At 41.5% G+C, this 20,923-nt stretch overlaps 1 protein-coding gene across 3 annotated transcripts in view; it reads left to right on the top strand.

The window, feature by feature from the left end:
* MMUT (methylmalonyl-CoA mutase) overlaps positions 1-20,923 on the top strand; it is a 26,362-nt gene extending 5,439 nt beyond the window's left edge. For all 3 annotated transcript variants that reach the window (XM_030489440.1, XM_030489441.1, XM_030489442.1), the window contains exons 5-13: positions 775-946; positions 3,392-3,640; positions 4,061-4,172; positions 5,459-5,574; positions 6,220-6,335; positions 16,480-16,611; positions 18,762-18,909; positions 19,022-19,189; positions 20,487-20,923. In XM_030489440.1, the coding sequence (XP_030345300.1) occupies positions 775-946; positions 3,392-3,640; positions 4,061-4,172; positions 5,459-5,574; positions 6,220-6,335; positions 16,480-16,611; positions 18,762-18,909; positions 19,022-19,189; positions 20,487-20,615 (1,342 nt within the window). In that variant the 3' untranslated portion in view covers positions 20,616-20,923. The remainder of the gene's footprint in view (positions 1-774; positions 947-3,391; positions 3,641-4,060; positions 4,173-5,458; positions 5,575-6,219; positions 6,336-16,479; positions 16,612-18,761; positions 18,910-19,021; positions 19,190-20,486) is intronic.

Raw genomic sequence — 20,923 nt, 5'->3', positions numbered from 1 at the left:
CACATAGCTTCTTGCACATTCACACTAAAGGAGTCAGCTGAATTAACCTATTTCCAAGATCTGTGGCAAAATCCAAGTGAATCATTCAGAAAAAGATACGGCCTTATTTTTAGATTTTCTAGTTACGGAGAATTTGTAAGAGCCTTTGGCAAATTATTTCAGTAGCTAATTCACTGTTAAAAAGGCATCTTTAGTATAATGTGTTTTACTGGCTTTAACTATCGTGTTTACATTTATATATCATAGAAGCTATAAGCAGGGAAAAGAGATGAGTCAGTCTGTTCCCTGATATGCTTGCCAGTATTGAACTGTTTGTATTTTGATTAAAATCATCAGTAAAAGAATGAAAACATGCTTATAATATGTAATGTCTTTTCATTATAAGTAGTTTGTGAGCATAACTACGCTAGTAGATTATGACCACGAGCATTCCCTGGCACTAGGGTGTCACTGTATTAGTGATGTGCAGGAACACCGCTTGACCTAGAGCTCCCCTAAAACGGTCCGTAGGGACAGTTTAGCAGTTTTGGACCATTGTTTCTGCAGTTTGCCTGCAGTCACTTTGTTTGGAAGCTAAGTCCTTTTATTGACATAAATGCATATCGTTCTGCAGCAACTGGCATCAGTGTCCAGGAACATTTCCATCATTTTATGCCTGGGTTATATCTGTAAAAGTAAATTAATCAGAGACCTTGCTATGGAGCTTCTCCTTTACTGAAACAGAGTTAGTATAATGGTTTAATGTTTTATCCTGTTCATGTACTGTTATTACAGGCTCTCCTTCTTCTGGGGAATTGGCATGAACTTCTACATGGAAATAGCTAAGATGAGAGCTGGGAGGCGGCTGTGGGCTTACTTGGTAGAGAAAATGTTTAAGCCCAAGGATCCCAGATCTCTTCTGCTGAGAGCTCACTGTCAAACTTCGGGCTGGTCACTCACTGAGCAGGTTAGAAATTGGACTCTCATCAACTTCCTCTTTTAAATATGTTCTCATGGTGTGTATCTTCAAGGGGACTGCTGATTTTACTCGTAAAGGTGCAGCTTTCTGAAGGAGGCAGCCTGTCTTACCCTGACAAATGCACACACTGGCACTGGATACATCTTTTTGCTTATGTAACACATAAGTCTTGTTGAGTTCCAGCAGCACTGATTCCCAGAATATTGCTTTACAAAATATTACAGTATTCTGGACTGCCCTGTAGTGCTCAAGTGAAAGGCAGAAACCGAAGACTTGAAACTGTATTCACAAAAAGATTCCAGTATGGTAATAGGCAGAGTCTCAGTGCTTAACTTTTCATTGGCTGCATTTTTGTTCTGGAAGCATGTGTGCTCCTAGGCTAGTGAACACTGAATTGAGAGTAGGATCCAAACCTGCTAAGTAGAGAAAGAATCGCAAAGAGGTGCTTATATTAATTCAGGACTCAGAGGATGACGCTTTCTCTTGGATTTGTCCTGTAAGTTATCCTTTCAAAATGCAGCCGAATGAGGAAGTAGAGGCACTTTTTTCTCAAGATCAGTGGCTTGAGAATTCATTTGAGCAGCCAAGGAAGTCATTTGTGCCCTTGACTCTCACTGCTGAATAGTGAAGTAATGATTACAGTTCTGCTTTTCTGAAACTGGGTACATTGTCTGCTCTTCCTGTTGACTTACATCACAAGAAGAAAATAAATCATTGGACTTCATGTAGTTTCCCAAGTGAGGTCAGAGCTGGGTTCCAGCTCTTATTCCAAGGTCTGCTTCTCAATTAAAGTCATGCAATCTGACTTATTTTTAGATTGTGATTGCAACCATTGTGCCTTGGTTTTATTCTTTTTTTTTTTTTCAAGCAAATGTAATGTTTACTAACATTACAGAAACACATAAAACTAAAACAATGGAGTTTTCTGAACAGTGGCGTTTGCAGGTCCTGCAGTTGAAAGTGTTGTATGAGTGCAAAGTGTATGAATATTACCAAAAATATGTTCAACCATCCTCCAGTGTCCAGTGTAAACATATTTCTGGCTGGATTCTAACCCCTTTTTCCTGTCTAAACGTTGTTGTTTATCTTAATATAGCTCCTCAGTTTTTACTTCTTATAGGTCTCAGAGGGCAAAGATATTTTCCTTTGGCCTGCCTTTAGTAGGTATCCACTTATAAATTAGGTTTTATATTCTTGCCCATCCAAATCACATTTTTCTCTAATTCTTTAAATGGAGTATTTGAAGCAGAAGTAGATTCCAGTGTAAGTAGAATTATCATGTCCTTGTGAAATAGTGACATTAATTCAATTTTTTTTATGGAAGATAAAGTAATTCACAGATCTCATAATTCATTTTGCCTTCTTCAAGGTCCTATTAGAACTAAGCATGCTAAGAATGAAGTATGCAATCTGAGCTACTGTTAAGTTGCCTTAATAATCACATTAAATTAGACAGGCAGCTGCAGCGTGTTATTCTTCACTCTACCTCAGAATGTAAGTCACGCCCTGGAGATCATAGAATCATAGAATGGTTTGGGTTGGAAGGAACCTTAAAGCTCATCCAGTTCCAACTCCCTTACCATGGGCAGGGACACCTTCCACTAGATCAGGTTGCTCCAAGCCCCATCCAACCTGGCCTTGAACACTGCCAGGAATGGGGCAGCCACAGCTTCTCTGGGCAACCTGTGCCAGGGCCTCACCGTCCTCATAGTAATGAATTTCTTCCTTATATTGACCCTAAATCACGATAACTCCTCTTTGACTTTAAAGGCACATATATACAACTCGACTCTCTAAATGTCTGAAAAAAGCAGATAAAAATTTTCACCTAAAAGCTGAGATTATATTCTGTAATACTGACTCTGTTTCTGTACCTTGTGCTCCAGATTATCCTTCTGTTTTGGTTAATATCCCAGTTCTCCCCCAGTTTTATAGCACCAGCAAATTTAAACCGTAAGTCCTGTCTTTATGTAATGCTGTCATTATTGAAAATACTAAGTACATTTAGTTCAAAATGGATCTTGACTAGTAGCCTGCCTGGCAGATGTGCTATTCACTACTCCAAGAATTCTACTATCTGAGGATGGAGGACATTGGGACTTCCTGTTCCATCCTCTCCAACCTGGATTCATGAAGTTTGTTGAAACATCTCTAAATAAAAGGCCGTGCTTTGTTATCATGACCAGTTTGCTCATACACTGATAATTTTGGCTTTCTTTCTGGATTAATCTCTTTGTCTGAGATACTGATAAGTGATAGATCAGTTTGATTGGATGCTAATTATTGACTGTTCTTTTTCAGCTTTTGTTATGATTACAGTGTTTCAGTGGGGAATCTTGCATTCATTTCATTGCAGTGTAGTACATCTGTGACTAATCTTCTTCAGCCCTGTGGCAGAACCGTTGAGCTTCAGAGCTCTCCTTTTCATTCCAGGATCCCTTTAACAATGTTATCCGTACTACAATTGAAGCAATGGCTGCAGTGTTCGGAGGTACACAGTCTTTGCATACAAATTCATATGATGAAGCCTTGGGTTTGCCTACGGTGAAGAGCGCTCGCATTGCTCGGAACACGCAGATCATAATTCAAGAGGAGTCAGGTATTCCTAAAGTGGCAGACCCCTGGGGAGGATCTTACCTCATGGAGTGCCTCACCAATGATGTCTATGAAGCTGCTTTAAAGGTCAGTTTGCATAACCTTTTATGTGTTGTGGGAAAATTGGTATAGGAGTTTTGAGAAATGTCTCATAAGGGACTGTCTGATATGTTGGTAACTTCTAATCAGGCAATTATTTTACACTTATGCTTCAGTGATTTCTTTGTAAATGAACTTCACAAAAATACACTGTATATTCAGAGAGACACTTCTGATAGAAGCTAGTGAATTCATGGAGTTTTGGTAATAAAAATGTTCTTTTGTTTGAAGTGTCTCTTAATTTATATCAAAACCCGTAGTCAGAGACACGGAGATCGGAAACACACTTTTAGAGCACAGGACTGTATATATAGGTATAACATGAATTTGGATGACAGTACAAGTGCAAAGCTAGTTTTTTGAAGAACCTTGCTACTGTTCACTTTCTCAATCCTCTTCATTTCTCAGCTTGTTGAGGAGATAGAGGAAATGGGTGGAATGGCCAAAGCTGTTGCTGAGGGAATTCCCAAACTTCGTATTGAAGAGTGTGCAGCCCGAAAACAAGCCAGGATTGACTCTGGTAGGAAGGAGGGAGATGAAAGAAGGGAAAACTGCTAATAGAATACCTTTGTATAAAAGGCTTTTTACACACATTTTCGTTGAGATTTTCTCTTCTTCGTTTAGGAGTAGCAGTTTTTGAGAGATGAAATGGTAATAGTTATATGTCAGTGAAAGCCTTGGAAAAGAAATAGCAGTAAGTATGAAATACAGTACCAGTATGAAAACAGTCCTGCTTGATGTGTTTAAGACTAGATTAGACAAGGCACTAGAAAGACTGTTTTAAAGGAGTATTTTGGGCCTTCAGTAGCTAATCACTTTATTTCTGATAGTATCTTTAAACTGTGATTCTTGAATTTAAAAGTGTGACTGCCAGCAGATGGCAATATGGAACGTATCTGGCCAAATTCCTGGTTTTGCTTGAGAGCTGCCCATTTTTCCTGAAGACTGAAAAAAAAGCAGTCATCTCAGATTAGAGTATGATTGTAGCTCTTTCTTTGTGACATATATATATATACGCATATGTATACATATAGTAAGTATAGTTGGAAATGTGTATACATGTGTGCTTGTAGCTCTAGTCCACTCTTTGTAGTCTGCATTCCAGTTGCAGTCCAGTAACAGAAACTAGGGATAACTCAAAGATGAAAGAAGTTATATGACGTTTTTTGTTTGGAGGATAAATTTGAAACAGGTCTTAATTAAGACCCACAAAGAATAATCAATAATGTTCTGTGTTTTGTCTCCCAAGGTAAATTACGTCATGTTGCTTTAAATAGTGTAGTAATGTTATTAGGCACTGCAGATAAAATGGCTAAGTCCATACTGGCTGAAAGCTGAAACACAGATTTCCAACATGACAAATTGATTTTTATATACATGCAGTAGTTTTGGGCAGGAACTCCACTTCCTTATTTCTCTGATAAGTCAGATAAATAAATGCGATGAGCACTTCTGCTTAATTCTATAAGATTCAGTTATGTGAACTGAAAAAGAGAAAAATAGCTAATGCATACTGGTGACATTACTAAATCAGTTTGTAAGATAAATATTGTTCTAGTTCAGATCTTTTTCTCTGGCCCAGTATTCATCAAGCTGAGTGTTCATGCATCTCATCATCTCATAATAAAATATGGAAAATACACACTTAAGTCCTATAGAACAAATTTTATGTATTTGAAATGTATGTAGTTATAAAGCAAAGCACTGCGTTATAATGCTCAAAATTTTCTTGTCCTAGTAATATTGTGTTTTTTCATAGTAGTTTGCAAATGTGTTCTGAGTTTCTGGTGTTTCCACTGGAAATAGGGTCTGAAGTAATTGTTGGAGTAAACAAGCATCAGCTAGAAAAAGAGGAGGCAGTCGAAGTTCTGGCTATTGATAATACTTCAGTCCGTAGCAAGCAGATCGAGAAGATTAATAAGGTGGGAACAACTTTCTTAAAAATGAAAGTTCTTGTAATTGCAGATAGAGCTTGAGTAAAGGTAGCTTGCCAGAAACTTGACCCTCAAATTCCTAGGAATCTGCTCTAGTCTTTAGCAGAGAAGCTGGGTTTCTGTTCAGCTTCAGTGGAGGCTGATGGAAAATCCCAAGAAACACAGTATTATCATTCCAAACAAAAATGTTTTTGTTACATTAATTTAATTTTAATCATTGTATTTCAGATAGTCTCGTGAATATGTCTAACCTTTCAAAATGAGGAACTTTATGTTTTCTGAAAATAAGATAGAAAATAGCTATGCAATGTTTTGCTCTAAAAATATCTACCATTACTTAATCAGTCAGGCTATTTATTGCAGCTTGTCAAGTGCTATTAAGGGGCAGGGTTATGGAAGCAGAAATCAACTTCCACTTTCGTAATTAGTAAGAATGTAGATAAAATGGTTTTAGAGTTATTTTATGGACTTGTACACATTTTTTAAAGTCTGAGACATCTTTTTACTTTGAATCTTAATGATATATAAATAGCATATATTGCCAATTGACAATTCCGGGCCTCTAGAATTAATATTTGACATCAGTTCACTTTGTAGTTTGTTTTAAGTTAATATTTTTCTCCTCTGTGTTAGGTGAAGGCTAGTAGAGATGAAGCAGCAGCCCAGCAACGTCTCGCTGCTCTAACACAGTGTGCTGCGACTGGGGAAGGCAACTTACTTGCACTTGCAGTGGAAGCAGCACGTTCAAGGTATTGAGGGTGGGGATGAGTATCCAACTGCTGTTTAAAAATTGATGGTTCATTTTCACCTTTTAGCTGTTCTTCAGTATGGTGTCAGCGAGGTTGGTGTCTTGAGATGTTTTGAGTTTTTCTTCAGAGGTGGAATTAAAAGATGGCTGCAGTTTGACATTGTAAGATAGACTATTACATTTTACAGTTTCTTAAGGCTATGCTTTAATGTCTCACAAAGAACAATATGGGTAGAAAGAATCTTACGAAACGATGTTTTTCATACACGTTGTGTTGTTTGCAACTCAGATTCTTACCAGTTTCAGAACATAACTAGGTTTCTCTATCACCCTGCTGTTTCACAGGTCAGGGAGCTTAAAAAGTGTCTGAGATGTGAAAATGGATATTCACAATCTTCTCATGGTCTGTTGCTTCATCCTTCCTTGCACCATGGATTTGTGTGAAAACGTTTTTTGAGTGAGGGAGAAATAAATTTGGTTAGTCAGGCAAACACGTAAAAGATGCTCTTGAGTAGAGCGTCAAGACATCTTTTGGAGTCCAGTGGAACATTTACTTTTTTCACCTAAGGTGCTTTCAAGACCGTTTTCTTTCCTACTTCAAAGTAAGTGTTCATCTCTACAATAGATCCTAACTGTCTGTTCCTCAATTAATTAAATTTGAGGAAGCCCAGGGAATCGCTGAGCACTTGAGAGCTCTGATATAGCACAGTTGGTCAGCAGTAATTCTGAGCAGTGCAGAAGTTGATAAGGTGCAGATTACAGTTTACGTACGAATACACTGCCTTTGCCACCAGACATTTTGTAGGGGTTATAGGCTGATAAAACAGAGAATATAGCTGGTTTTTGGTCTCCACTTCAAAATTGTAATTTTACTTAAAACCCCAGATTAGGCTGTAAATTACCTGTTAACACGTAGACAAAGGGTGCTATGAAAACTCAACTGAGAGCAGCCCAGCAGGAAGGGGTCTGGGGGTGCTGGTCAGCAGCAGGTTCAGTGGGAATCAGCAGTGTGCCCTGGCAGCCAAGAGGGCATCCTGGGGTGCATAATACTGGCTGTGTTATCAGCCAGTGTTAAAAAGGTGATTATCCTGCTGCATTCAGTATTGGTGCAGCCTCTCCTTAAGCACTGTGTGTAGCTGTGGTCCCCACAATTTAAGAAGGATGTGAAGGTCCTTGAATTCTTCTAGAGGAGGGCAACAAAGCTGGTGAAAGGAACGTCCTCTGAGGAGCAGCTAGAGAATTTGGGCTTGTCTGGCTCAGAGAAAAGGAGCCTGAGGGATAACCTCATTGCTCTCTACGGCTTCCAGAAGAGGGAACTTGGAGAGAGAGGTGCTGAGCTCTTCTCCCTGGTATCCAGTGGTAGGATATGTGGGAACGGTTCAGAGCTGCACAAGGGGAGATTTAAACTATATATTAGGAAGCATTTCTTTACCAAGAGAGGGTGATCAAACACTGGAACAGGCTTCTTAGAGAGATGCCCTGTTTAACAGGCATTTGGACAATGCCATTGACAACATGTTTTAACTTTTGCTAGCCCTGAATTGATCAGGCAGTTGGACTACATGATTGTTGTAGGTCCCTTCCAACTGAAAAGAATGAGTTTTATTCTAAAAACACACAATTCCACACAGGCAAATGTGCATGACAGTCATATGAAGAAAACACAATTTTCTACAATAAAGACAAAGTTACTTCTGTCAATTTTGCATAATTATGTAGTAGGTTTTTATCAGCATGTGTTGAAAAAAATGTAAAGGTGTAATAAGAATTGTTGCTTATGCTACTTAAATTTTATAATAGTGAGATGAAAACAGTTGTCTCCAGAACTAAGTTCTGCTGTAAAAATAAACAGAAGTGAGAGGGGGTTTATATATCCGGGTTGCAAAGAACTGGTCTAATGTTGCGGCTAGCTGATTAAAGAAAACTGTAATTGTCATTAGAAGTATGCTTTTCTTCTCCCCTTAAGAAAAGAGGCTGCAGACAGACCTATTCCACTGTGGATGCATATATAGCAGAGATTTTTTTAAACAATCTTTCTTGGTAAATGGTAGGAAAGCATTCATGAGTAGTTTAAAAGTAAAACTCCTGTTATTACTTAGGAACTTTGGATTTAAAGGGTTGAAGAGATTTGGGCAGAAATTTCATAATACAGGGATTTCAGAAGCAGTATTTACAGAAGAAATAAATGTATTCCATTTTTTGTGCAGTACACAGAAAAACTTTATCCCAGCCACCAGATTATACTTCAATAAAATTGGTAGTCCAAACCATTTATTTTTTGCTTCTTATATGAAACTTTCATTCACACTTTCACATAGTAAGAACAGAAAAGCACACCACATCTACACATGCTGTGCTTTACTTTAACGCTCAAGTTAAACTCAAATGCTGCTTCTGCAAAGGAGGAGGAGAAAGATTACCTAAGATTGCAGTTTTCTCTAGAAGACATGGGTTATGCCACTGTAAGGCCTTCACCAAACTAACAGTGTTTACACAGGAGTAAGCTGTCAGTATTTATGTGTGGTGTCCTGGGTTCAGCTATAGCAGTCATTTTTCTCCTTCTTAGTAGCTGGTGCAGTGCTGTGTTTTTTTGACTTTCAGCCTGGGAACAACGCTGATAACACTGATGTTTTTAGTTGTTGCTAAGTAATGTTTATTCCAACCAAGGACTTTCTCAGTCTCATGCTTTGCCAGGGAGGAGGGGAAGCCGGGCGGAAGCAGAGACAGGACACCTGACCCAAACTGGCCAAAGGGGTATTCCATACCACAGCACGTCATGCCCAGTATATAAACCGGGGGGAGTTACCCGGAAGGCCCAGATCACTGCTCGGGTCGGGCTGGGTATCGGTCGGCGGGTGGTGAGCAATTGTATCCTCTCCCCTTGTTATTTCACTAATCGTTATTATCATTGGTGGTAGCAGTAGTGGTTTTGTGTTATACCTTAGTTGCGGGAGTGCTCTTATCTCAACCCGTGGGAGTTACATTCTTCCCATTCTCCTCCCCATCCCTCCGGGAGCCGGGGAAGGAAGAAGGGGGGGGGTGGGGGGAGTGAGCGAGCGGCTGTGTGGTTCTGAGTTACCGGCTGGGCTCAAACCACGACAGTTCTTTTTGGCGCCCAACGTGGGGCACGAAAGGTTGAGATAACGACAGATCTGACCAGAGTGTGTTTAATCATATTTGTGATAAGCATTCATTGTTACTACTTGTCACAATGGTGATTATTTGGCTCTCAGACGTGTTGCGCTTGATCTCAGAGTTTCAGCATGAGAAAGTGGGATGGAAAACCTACTTCAGCTCTGGAGCAATGGGTGCGTGAACTGAAGAGGAGAACAATGGTCAAGGATGATCCTCCCAGGAAAGCTGCTGCTCCAGTCTCTGGCGAGCAGTTTCCCAGATGGAGCGAAAGAGCTGATTTTACTCCAGCTCCTGTGATAAGGAATACTAATCCCTTTCTACAAGACAGAAGCGGAGAATTTTGTGATCACTATTAGAGGGGCCCTGCCTCCAGCCAGGTGGAGGAGAGGGATAATCGGGTTTACTGGACTGTGTGGATCAGGTGGCCTGGCACATCAGTCCCACAGAAGTATAAGGCTCTAGTAGATACCGGTGCACAGTGTACTCTGATGCCATCAAGGTATCAAGGGGTGAAACCCATTTCTATTTCTGGAGTGACAGGAGGATCCCAAGCATTAACTATGCTGGAAGCTGAAATCAGCCTGACTGGGAGGAAGTGGCAAAAGCACCCCATTGTAACTGGTCCAGGGGCTCCATGCATCCTTGGCATAGACTATCTCAGGAGAGGGTATTTCAAAGACCCAAAAGGGTATAGATGGGCTTTTGGTATCGCTGCCTTGGAGACAGAGGAAATTAAGCAGCTGTCCACCTTACCCGGTCTCTCAGAGGATCCTTCTGTTGTGGGGTTGCTGAAGGTCGAAGAACAACAAGTGCCAATTGCGACCACGACAGTGCACCGGCAGCAATATCGCACCAACTGAGACTCCTTGATTCCCATCCATAAGCTGATCCGCAGACTGGAGAGCCAAGGAGTGATCAGCAGGACCCGCTCACCCTTTAATAGCCCCATATGGCCAGTGCAAAAGTCTAATGGAGAGTGGAGATTAACAGTAGACTATCGTGGCCTGAACGAAGTCACACCACCATTGAGTGCTGCCGTACCGGACATGTTAGAACTTCAGTATGAACTGGAGTCAAAGGCAGCCAAGTGGTATGCCACAATTGACATTGCCAATGCATTTTTCTCAATCCCTTTGGCAGCAGAATGCAGGCCACAGTTTGCTTTCACTTGGAGGGGCGTCCAGTACACTTGGAACCGACTGCCCCAGGGGTGGAAACACAGCCCCACCATCTGCCATGGATTGATCCAGACTGCACTGGAACAGGGGCAAGCTCCAGAACACCTGCAATACATTGATGACATCATCGTGTGGGGTGATACAGCAGAAGAAGTTTTTGAGAAAGGGAGGAAGATAATCCAAATCCTGCTGAAGGCCGGTTTTGCCATAAAACGGAATAAGGTCAAGGGACCTGCACAGGAGATTCAATTTTTGGGAATAAAATGGCAAGATGGACGCCGCCAGATCCCCACAGACGTGATCAACAAGATAACAGCAATGTCTCCACCAACTAACAAGAAAGAAACACAAGCTTTCTTAGGTGTTGTGGGGTTCTGGAGAATGCACATCCCAAATTACAGTCTGATTGTAAGCCCTCTCTACCACGTGACCCGGAAGAAGAATGATTTCAAATGGGGCCCTGAGCAACAACAAGCCTTTGAACAAATTAAACGAGAAATAGTTCATGCAGTAGCCCTTGGACCAGTCCGGGCCGGGCCAGATGTGAAAAATGTGCTCTATACCGCAGCTGGGGAGAATGGTCCTACCTGGAGCCTCTGGCAGAAAGCTCCAGGGGAGACTCGAGGTCGACCCCTTGGCTTTTGGAGTCGGGGATATAAAGGATCCGAGGCCAGATATACTCCCACTGAAAAAGAGATACTGGCAGCCTATGAAGGGGTTCGAGCTGCCTCAGAAGTGATTGGAACTGAAGCGCAGCTCCTCCTGGCACCCCGGTTGCCTGTGCTGGGCTGGATGTTCAAAGGCAGGGTCTCCTCTACACATCATGCAACGGATGCTACATGGAGTAAGTGGGCCGCACTAATTACACAACGAGCTCGAATAGGAAATCCCAGTTGTCCAGGAATTCTAGAAGTCATCATGGACTGGCCAGAGGGCAAAGATTTTGGGATGTCACCAGAAGAGGAGGTGACGCGTGCTGAAGAGGCCCCACCATATAATGAACTGTCAGAGAGTGAAAAGCAATATGCCTTGTTTACTGATGGGTCCTGCCGTATTGTGGGAAAGCATCGGAGATGGAAGGCAGCTGTGTGGAGTCCCCTGCGACAAGTTGCAGAAACTGCTGAAGGAGAGGGTGAATCGAGTCAGTTTGCAGAGGTGAAAGCCATCCAGCTGGCCTTGGACATTGCTGAACGAGAAAAATGGCCAGTGCTTTATCTCTACACTGACTCATGGATGGTGGCAAACGCCCTGTGGGGGTGGTTGCAGCAATGGAAGCAGAGCAACTGGCAACGCAGAAGTAAACCCATCTGGGCTGCTGCATTGTGGCAAGATATCGCTGCTCGGGTGCAGAACCTGGTGGTGAAGGTACGCCACGTAGATGCTCATGTACCCAAGAGTCGGGCCACTGAGGAACACCAGAACAACCAGCAAGTGGATAAAGCTGCTAAGATTAAAGTGGCTCAAATGGACTTGGATCGGCAACATAAGGGTGAATTATTTTTAGCCCGGTGGGCCCATGACACCTCAGGCCATCAAGGCAGAGATGCAACATATAGATGGGCTCGTGATCGAGGGGTGGACTTAACGATGGACACTATTGCCCAGGTTATTCACGAATGTGAAACATGTACTGCAATTAAGCAAGCCAAGCGGTTAAAGCCTCTCTGGTATGGAGGACGATGGCTGAAGTACAAGTATGGGGAGGCCTGGCAGATTGACTATATCACACTCCCACCAACCCGTCAAGGCAAGCGCTATGTGCTTACCATGGTGGAAGCAACCACCGGCTGGCTGGAAACATACGCTGTGTCCCACGCCACTGCCCGGAACACTATCCTGGGCCTTGAGAAACAAGTCTTGTGGCGACACGGCACCCCAGAGAGAATTGAGTCAGACAATGGGACTCATTTCCGGAACAACCTCATAGACACTTGGGCCAAAGAGCATGGCATTGAGTGGGTATATCACATCCCCTACCATGCACCAGCCTCTGGGAAAATCAAACGGTACAATGGGCTGTTAAAAACTACACTGAGAGCAATGGGTGGTGGGACTTTCAAACACTGGGATACACATTTACCAAAAGCCACCTGGTTGGTCAACAGTAGGGGATCTGCCAACAGGGCTGGCCCAGCCCAGTCAGAACTTTTACGTACCGTAGAGGGGGATAAAGTTCCTGTGGTGCACATAAAGAATTTGTTGGGGAAGACAGTCTGGGTTATTCCTGCTTCAGGTAAAGGCAAACCCACTCGTGGGGTTGCTTTTGCTCAGGGACCTGGATATACTTGGTGGGTAATGCGGGAAGATGGGGAAGTCCGATGCGTACCTCAAGGGGATTTGATTTTGGGGGAAAACAGCCAATGAACTCAATTGTACGCTGTTGCCTGCTCTATAACACTTTTACAGCCCACCAGCTAGATATCTTCAGGTCGCCAGCAATTGACCCTGACTTCCCTCCGATCATCACCTCAACAAAGAATGAATTTTGAGGAAACCAGATGAGCTCAGCAGTGACCAGACGAGTTTGGCGGTATCATCAGCAGGCCACAACCCAACACTACATACCGTCCCTCCTGCCCTGAAAGACTATTACAAGAGATGGAGCCTGACATCATGGACTGGATGAGTTCGGCAATTTTACAGGGATTGGTCCATGGACTAGGGAATGATATCTTTCTCTGTGTGTGGGTGTGGGTGTATATATATATGTGTATATATATGGGACAGGGGTGATGGTGTGCTGAGAGATGTGGGATCTGAGCATGACATGAATGGTATGGAATAAGGGGTGGATACTGTCCTGGGTTCAGCTATAGCAGTCATTTTTCTCCTTCTTAGTAGCTGGTGCAGTGCTGTGTTTTTTTGACTTTCAGCCTAGGAACAACGCTGATAACACTGATGTTTTTAGTTGTTGCTAAGTAATGTTTATTCCAACCAAGGACTTTCTCAGTCTCATGCTTTGCCAGGGAGGAGGGGAAGCCGGGCGGAAGCAGAGACAGGACACCTGACCCAAACTGGCCAAAGGGGTATTCCATACCACAGCACGTCATGCCCAGTATATAAACCGGGGGGAGTTACCCGGAAGGCCCAGATCACTGCTCGGGTCGGGCTGGGTATCGGTCGGCGGGTGGTGAGCAATTGTATCCTCTCCCCTTGTTATTTCACTAATCGTTATTATCATTGGTGGTAGCAGTAGTGGTTTTGTGTTATACCTTAGTTGCGGGAGTGCTCTTATCTCAACCCGTGGGAGTTACATTCTTCCCATTCTCCTCCCCATCCCTCCGGGAGCCGGGGGAGGAAGAGGCGGGGGGGGGGGAGTGAGCGAGCGGCTGTGTGGTTCTGAGTTACCGGCTGGGCTCAAACCACGACAGTGTGGGCTGTATCTGTATGAGGCTGCAATCTGTGATGTCCAGCACTCTGAGAGGGAGTCAGTATTTATATACTATTTTTAAGTCTGCTGCAAACTTGCTCTTTAATTGGGGAAGTCAATTAATCTAGCACTTAACACAGTTTTACTTGTCAATTTTTTGTTAGTAATATGAGAGAGCAGTAATATTAATAAGAGTATTTAGATGTCCTGGCAAACAAAACCAGATGATCAATAAGGTATGAGAACTGTTGTAACTCAGGTAATACTTGCTAAACTGTCTGAGATCATACAGGTGCTGTAAAAATAAAGTATATTGCATAGCGATGTCAGTGGGTTCTGATGCAATCATGGACAGGTTGCTTTGTAACTAGTGCTTTCTAAATCATTGTTAATAGATAAGTTAAAAGAGAGTATCAGACTAAGTCACATTCAGACATAGTTGTGCAGATAATTTGGTAATTTGTATAAATTTGTATAAATTTGTATAAAGTATAAATTTGATATTACTTTGCCTTAGCTGCTTTTCTAGACTATGATCCTCATAAATCCAGATATGAACTCCTCAGTGCTCTGAGAAAGAAAATGGGTAAAAGCAGAGAACTTTAAAAATACAATTCCAGAAAGCCAGGGGAGGGGAAATGACAAAAAGTAGCCAGGACAGTGTCAATATTGGGAGTTAAAAATGTGTGTTCCAGCATGATACAAAGTAGGCCAACTCTGAAGAGTGGCACCTAGAGATAAGAGGCTGGCTTCACGCACACGCATTATACAGATCTTGCATATATGCTCAAGATAGGATTTCTGCCATTTTACGTTAGCGTAGTTACAATTTATAAGTATGGTTAAGTTTGCTGAGTGTAAAAACACATGAGCTAGCAAAAGAGCAAATTAGCTGGGGTGGGTCACAGGAAGTAAAATAACTGAATTTTATTGAAGAATTCAGTTAGTACAGCAGAAATCCATCTCTTACATTGAATGTGTGGCAGATTGCATGAGGTAGGAATCAGATAATAGCTACTGAAACTGCAAACAGCGGAAGGAAAACCAAGTACAATTCTGTTAGCCATCCCTTTATAAAAGTATCTGGACAAAAGTTGCATCTTGTCCAAACATCCCTTGAGCATTTCATGTAAAACCTTCAGAAGATGCTTAACCTAATTTTGCCTCAGAGTACCTTATAGTTGAATGCAACATGACAGAAGAAGATATGAATTCCAAGGGTTTGAAATGTGCTTAGCTGTAGCTGAATGGGGTTTGCGCTCTGTATTTGTAAGCATGCTTTTAGAGTGAGTAGTATTTCCTTTCCTTTGACAAAGTTTGCAGCAAGTTGTGTTCATTTCTTAATATATACAAATTCTTTAGTCTTTTTCTGTTCAAGTATAAATTTTTATGAAAAATTTCATCAGGAGCTCAGTAACATTCCTTCAAAATCATTACTTAGTATCAAATCCCAGTTAATTTCATACCAGAAGTTGTGATTGAGCTACTGGTTGAACTGCTCTTTCTCCACACGTGAATTGTTTTTCCCTTCTAAGAAGGTTCCTTTCATCAAGTATTTGATTGTGGGCTCAACTGTAATTAGAGCACAGCATTGTTTACTTTGGTAAAATCTTCATTATAGATTTTACACAGAAAGGTGGAATCTGTTCAGATTTTTAAATGCTTTGGAGCAGAGGCTGTTATTTCTGACATTTGTACAAGAAGACATTGCAGCCTGCTTCTAGCACTTGTGCTCCAGCAGCAAAATGTGTATGATTTTGAACATGCACAGTATTTCCAGCTTGTAACTTGCATGTAAATGAGTTTCCCAGATTCTTCTGCATCTCAGTGGATAAAGGAGCTATGTCAGGAGTAGAGGAGAAGAAAAATAAATACTAAAATGTAAACATCAAGGGAAAAGAAAACAAATTCCAGTTAAAAAGTTACGTTTCAGTCTTTTCTGTATGCTCTTCCTTTTTTTAACTCTTGATTTGTATTTTGGAGAAACAACATTTTGGAGAATTGTATTTGGAAAAATAACAGATGCAATGAAGAAGGTGTTTGGGGAGCATAAAGCCAGTGACCGAATGGTGAGCTGAGCTTATCGCCAGGAGTTTGGAGAGAGTGGTGAAGTTTTAGTATCAGTCCAAGTGCAAGATCTTGTAGTCGGAGCCCCCAAAAAATTCTCATTTGAGAAAATTTCATTTAATTTCTTAAAATATTTTGCCATGCAGTGGTCCCTGTTACCTTGTCACTTCTCACATCAGCAAAACAGTATTTTCTTAAAAATTCTCTTGCATGTTCTATTAGTGGATGACAGTGGGGTGAGTCAGATGTTCAGAGTTGTAGCACCAAAGGGGAAATGAGTGCAAATGAATTTGTTCTGCAGCAAGGCCAATAGTTGGGCCACTGCCAGTGTGTATGTGTATTCTGTTTTCATATAAGCCTCCTGGTAGCATTAATACTTTGTTCCTCTCTCTTAGGTGCACTGTTGGAGAAATAACAGATGCAATGAAGAAGGTGTTTGGGGAGCATAAAGCCAGTGACCGAATGGTGAGCGGAGCTTATCGCCAGGAGTTTGGAGAGAGTGATGAAATTCTTCATGCCATCAATAGGTGAGAATGGCTTCCCAAGTAGCTAAAGACAGTCTCACATTTAATCATGAGATACACGTGCTACTTGCTGTGACCTAAAAAAGCATTTCCCAAATCTGAATGACACTGACCTGTATAGGCACTCCCATGACTGTAAGCAAATACGCAGAAGAACTAAGAGAAGAACTAGGTGCAATAGTCAAAACTTAATTGAACTCCTGTTTGCTGGCAAACAAAATTCACTGGGGTGATGTTATGATTTGAGAATTTTGTTCAAATAGACTATGCAGCCATTGGATTAAGAAGCTGAAAAACATTGCCTGAAATCCCCATACATTGAATTGCTTCATTTACAGACTGTATAATAGTAATCTCTAGAATATTTCCAGCACTTCATAGTTACAAAACCTGGTTTTGTTCTGCCCATAAGTTGTCCCTGCAACCTCACTTTTACTGTTCCTAAAATTATAAGGCTAAAATCTGTCTGGATATCCACATACAGCTTCCAGTCTCTGCATGTTACTTACTCATACCACGAGGGAGAAAAACATCAGAAGATGGTAGCATGTGTGAAAACACTTGGCTATTTGTGCCTTTTGTTAGCTTCTGCCTTTGCTGATGTCCTCTTGAGTAAAGAGACTTAATTGCTGTAGGGGGTGGTGATGTAATATGAATCGATTCTCCTAAGTCCCTGCTGTGTTGGGGCTTACCCGTTAAGGAGTTACAGGCTCTCTTGAAAGGGAATTTCTTGATGGCTTCACAATAGTGATGTCTAGCCTGACTTGACTTTCCAGTCAAGTTGTGCTGGGGAATGTCACCATCACTTTTTATTTTAAATATTTATTTTAAGTAATGTTAATTATACATTTACAACTTAAAGGTTGGAGAGGGCTTTGAGCAACCTGGTCTAATGGAAGGTGTCCCTGCCAGAGGCAGGGGGTGTGGATTTTTCACTAGATGATCACTAAGGTCCCTTCCAACCCAAACCATTCTGGGATTCTGTGATTGTATGATTCAGATACCTACTTCATTGATCTTCTCAGCAGTCCTTAGGAATAGAGAAGGCAGGCCCAACTCCTGTACATCCTCAAGCAGAAGTTTCTTCAGGCTCTCTTGACATAATTCCTTTTTAAGCTGTTTGAGTTCTTAATTTTTCCCTCTTACATGTTGCATATTCCTATCCTGGAATCACCTCCTAAGGCTTTTCAAGTCTGTGCTAATAAATGCTTTATCTAGAGTCATTCTTTTCCCCTGACTAAGCTACTGGATTCATACAGTGATCATCCTGGCCTGGTCAGCATATGGTTTCAAGGCACACCAAATCCATGCAACTCCAACAGAATGCTCAGAACAGGTTGGACAGAGCCTTTGGCGACGTGGTCTAGTGGGAGGTGTCCCTGCCCATGGCAGGGGAGTTGGAACTGGATGATCTTAAGGTCCTTTCCAATCCTAACCATTCTGTGATTCTACGATTCTATGAATATTTAAAAAAAAAAAAAAATAGAACCAAAAAACCTTTTATTTCTGAGATATGGTAGTTTTAGTGTCCCAGTCAAAGTAGTGGTACATGGATAATGAGCAGCAAGATGAAACATTAATATATGAGGCTGTGCGTATAGAGTCACCGTAATACAACAGAAATATGAGCTGCTACTAACCAGAAGAAGGGAGGTGCTGGAATGAGTGCACAGAATGGGGGATACAGTTATCCTTTTTTGGGCAGACTTGTGCCCAGTTGAATGATGATGCACAGTGTGATGTCTAGGACACATCTTTCTGTGCCTGTGTGCCATACAAGTTCTTTTGAAATAATTGGTCATAATTATCCTTAAAATCTGAGAATTGTGTTCTAGTTAGTCGTAATTCAGCTCATTAAACCCTCAGAGATTCAGTATTTTGTCCATTGCAAACCAGAAAGGTAGTGGAGTGGTTTTCTTTAAAAAAGAACATTTTATTGCTGAGGCTAGTAAATACAAGAAATCGGTTAGTAATCATATAACATGAACCTTAACATAGTGTGCAAACTACATAGACGAAGCATGACTTAGAAGATCTTTTCATTTGATGTACAGAAATTATGCTACAGCTGAAGCCAGTGCTTTTTTTATTTGTGGAAATACTTGTAATGATTCTCAGTGCCTTACAAAGATACAATATGTGTTTTCAATCAGAGTTAACAAGTTCATGGATCGTGAGGGGCGCAGACCTCGTATACTTGTTGCAAAGATGGGTCAAGATGGCCACGATAGAGGAGCTAAAGTCATTGCTACAGGATTTGCAGACATTGGCTTTGATGTGGACATCGGCCCCCTCTTCCAGGTATGACTGAGCAGTGTCCAGTGTTTTTCAAATGCAACATTTTTCCCCTCTAATGCTTGTTCAGCAACAAGGCTTAAGCTATTACTTGTCATGTCATCCCCTTTTCATACAGACACCTCGAGAAGTGGCCCAGCAGGCAGTTGATGCAGATGTGCACTGTGTTGGTGTAAGCACGCTTGCAGCGGGTCATAAAACTCTTGTGCCTGAACTCATCAAAGAACTCAATGCCCTTGACCGGCCAGACATTCTTGTCATATGTGGAGGTGTCATCCCACCTCAGGTACGGGTCAACATTATTTCCATCAGGACTGAGAGTCTACTTTATTTCTGTCTGCACTGCTTTTAGCTATTTCCTATATTCTGTTAATGTCAGATGGGATTTACAGTGGTGAAGGCTACTGTATACAATCACCAGGGTCTGCACAGATCTGCAAGATGGTCACAAAATGCTGTCAGGTCTCACTGATCTGGTTTTCTGGACATCGTCCTGGTTTATCTTACAGTGTTCATTGGATGGTATATTAAGTTGTGTTCTGAAAAGAGTAGCCTCAGGGAGATGTTCTTTATGCTCTGTTGTTTCTCATTACCAGTACCTTGCATATTACTGATAAAGGCTAGCTCCTAAGAGACTTTATGACCTCTGGTAACAGTTTGGAAGAGTCACAGCTAGTGAGTAAGACACCCAGTGGGTCCCACCACCTATAAGCTACATATCTCCTTCACCATTTAGCCTCTCTTCATGTTCCCTATCATCAGGCCTCAATGTTGCCTCTCATTCTTTCTGCTTTCTCCTGAACTGTGGAACTGTTTTCTGGATTCCCTTGCAGTCAGATTTATGCTTTTGCCTTAAAATTTTCCTCAGCTCATCCACAATTTCCCTGCCTGAATCACCGTTAGGGTCATCATCTGTCTAGAGAAATTCAGTCTGATTTTGCATATAAATCTCATGTTACACCCCTTTCCCAGACTTCTTCCTTTTCTAGCCACTTTGGTAAGTGTTTAGGAATGACAAACTTCTAAATTGAACAAACGAAACTCATAGTATTTTTCTAGGAGACAAATTGTGTTCTGTTCAGTATCTGTCAATGGGATGCTACTAACCTGTTGTTGAAAAATAATGTATCCTATGTAGAGAGATAATACATAACTGCTTTCCAGGTCTTTTTGAAATTTCAGGACAATCATAAAATCAGAGTAACTTAAATTGCAAGAGACCGCTGGCAGTCATCTGGCCCAAGCCTTTGTTTAAAGCAGTATTTTCAAAATTAGAATCATATTTAGATTAGGACATTCAGGGTCACATCCAGTTGACTTTTGAATGTTTTCCAAGGATCTGACATTAGTCTGATTCTGAACAAATAAAATCTTTCTCTGGGTTGTTTTCTTAATATTTCTTTTTTACCTCTGAACTACCAAATTTTTCCCATTTCCCTTTCTGCTGTGCTGCCTCTTTCTGGGACTTGTCCCATATACTTTCTCAGGCCCGGCATACACGATAGAATGTATACCAGTTTTAAATCAATTATCAATTTTCTGTTGCACTCTTAACTATAGCTCTTAAATTTCTTTCTGAACAGGATTACGACTTCCTGTATGAAGCTGGTGTTACCAATGTGTTCGGTCCAGGGACTCGTATTCCGAAAGCAGCTGCCCAAGTGTTAGATGATATTGAGAAGTGCCTGGAGAAGAGGCAGCAATCTGTGTAATGCTGAATCATCACACAACGCAACCAGCCTTGTACTAATCGCTTACAGAATGTAATCATCAGCAAGGGATGACCAGCACATTCCTTTGGTTCCACTGCCCTGTGCCCTGGTGTTTTGTGCTTTCTAAGAAAGTTGTAAATTAATTCTCTGCTTGTTGTATTTGAGGATTATTTATATAGGTACCCACAAGAAAATTTAATCTCTACAACTATGACTTCTGGGCATGAAGGGAACTCGTTATGTGGGTTTGTTGGGATTTTTTCCAAATATACTGATAAATAAAATATCTATTCCAGCTCTTTGCTTGA

Source organism: Strigops habroptila, chromosome 6 (assembly GCF_004027225.2).
Source record: "Strigops habroptila isolate Jane chromosome 6, bStrHab1.2.pri, whole genome shotgun sequence".
Classification (NCBI taxonomy): domain Eukaryota; kingdom Metazoa; phylum Chordata; class Aves; order Psittaciformes; family Psittacidae; genus Strigops; species Strigops habroptila.
Note: the sequence above shows the minus strand (reverse complement) of the source record. Positions and strands in the feature narration are given on the sequence as shown.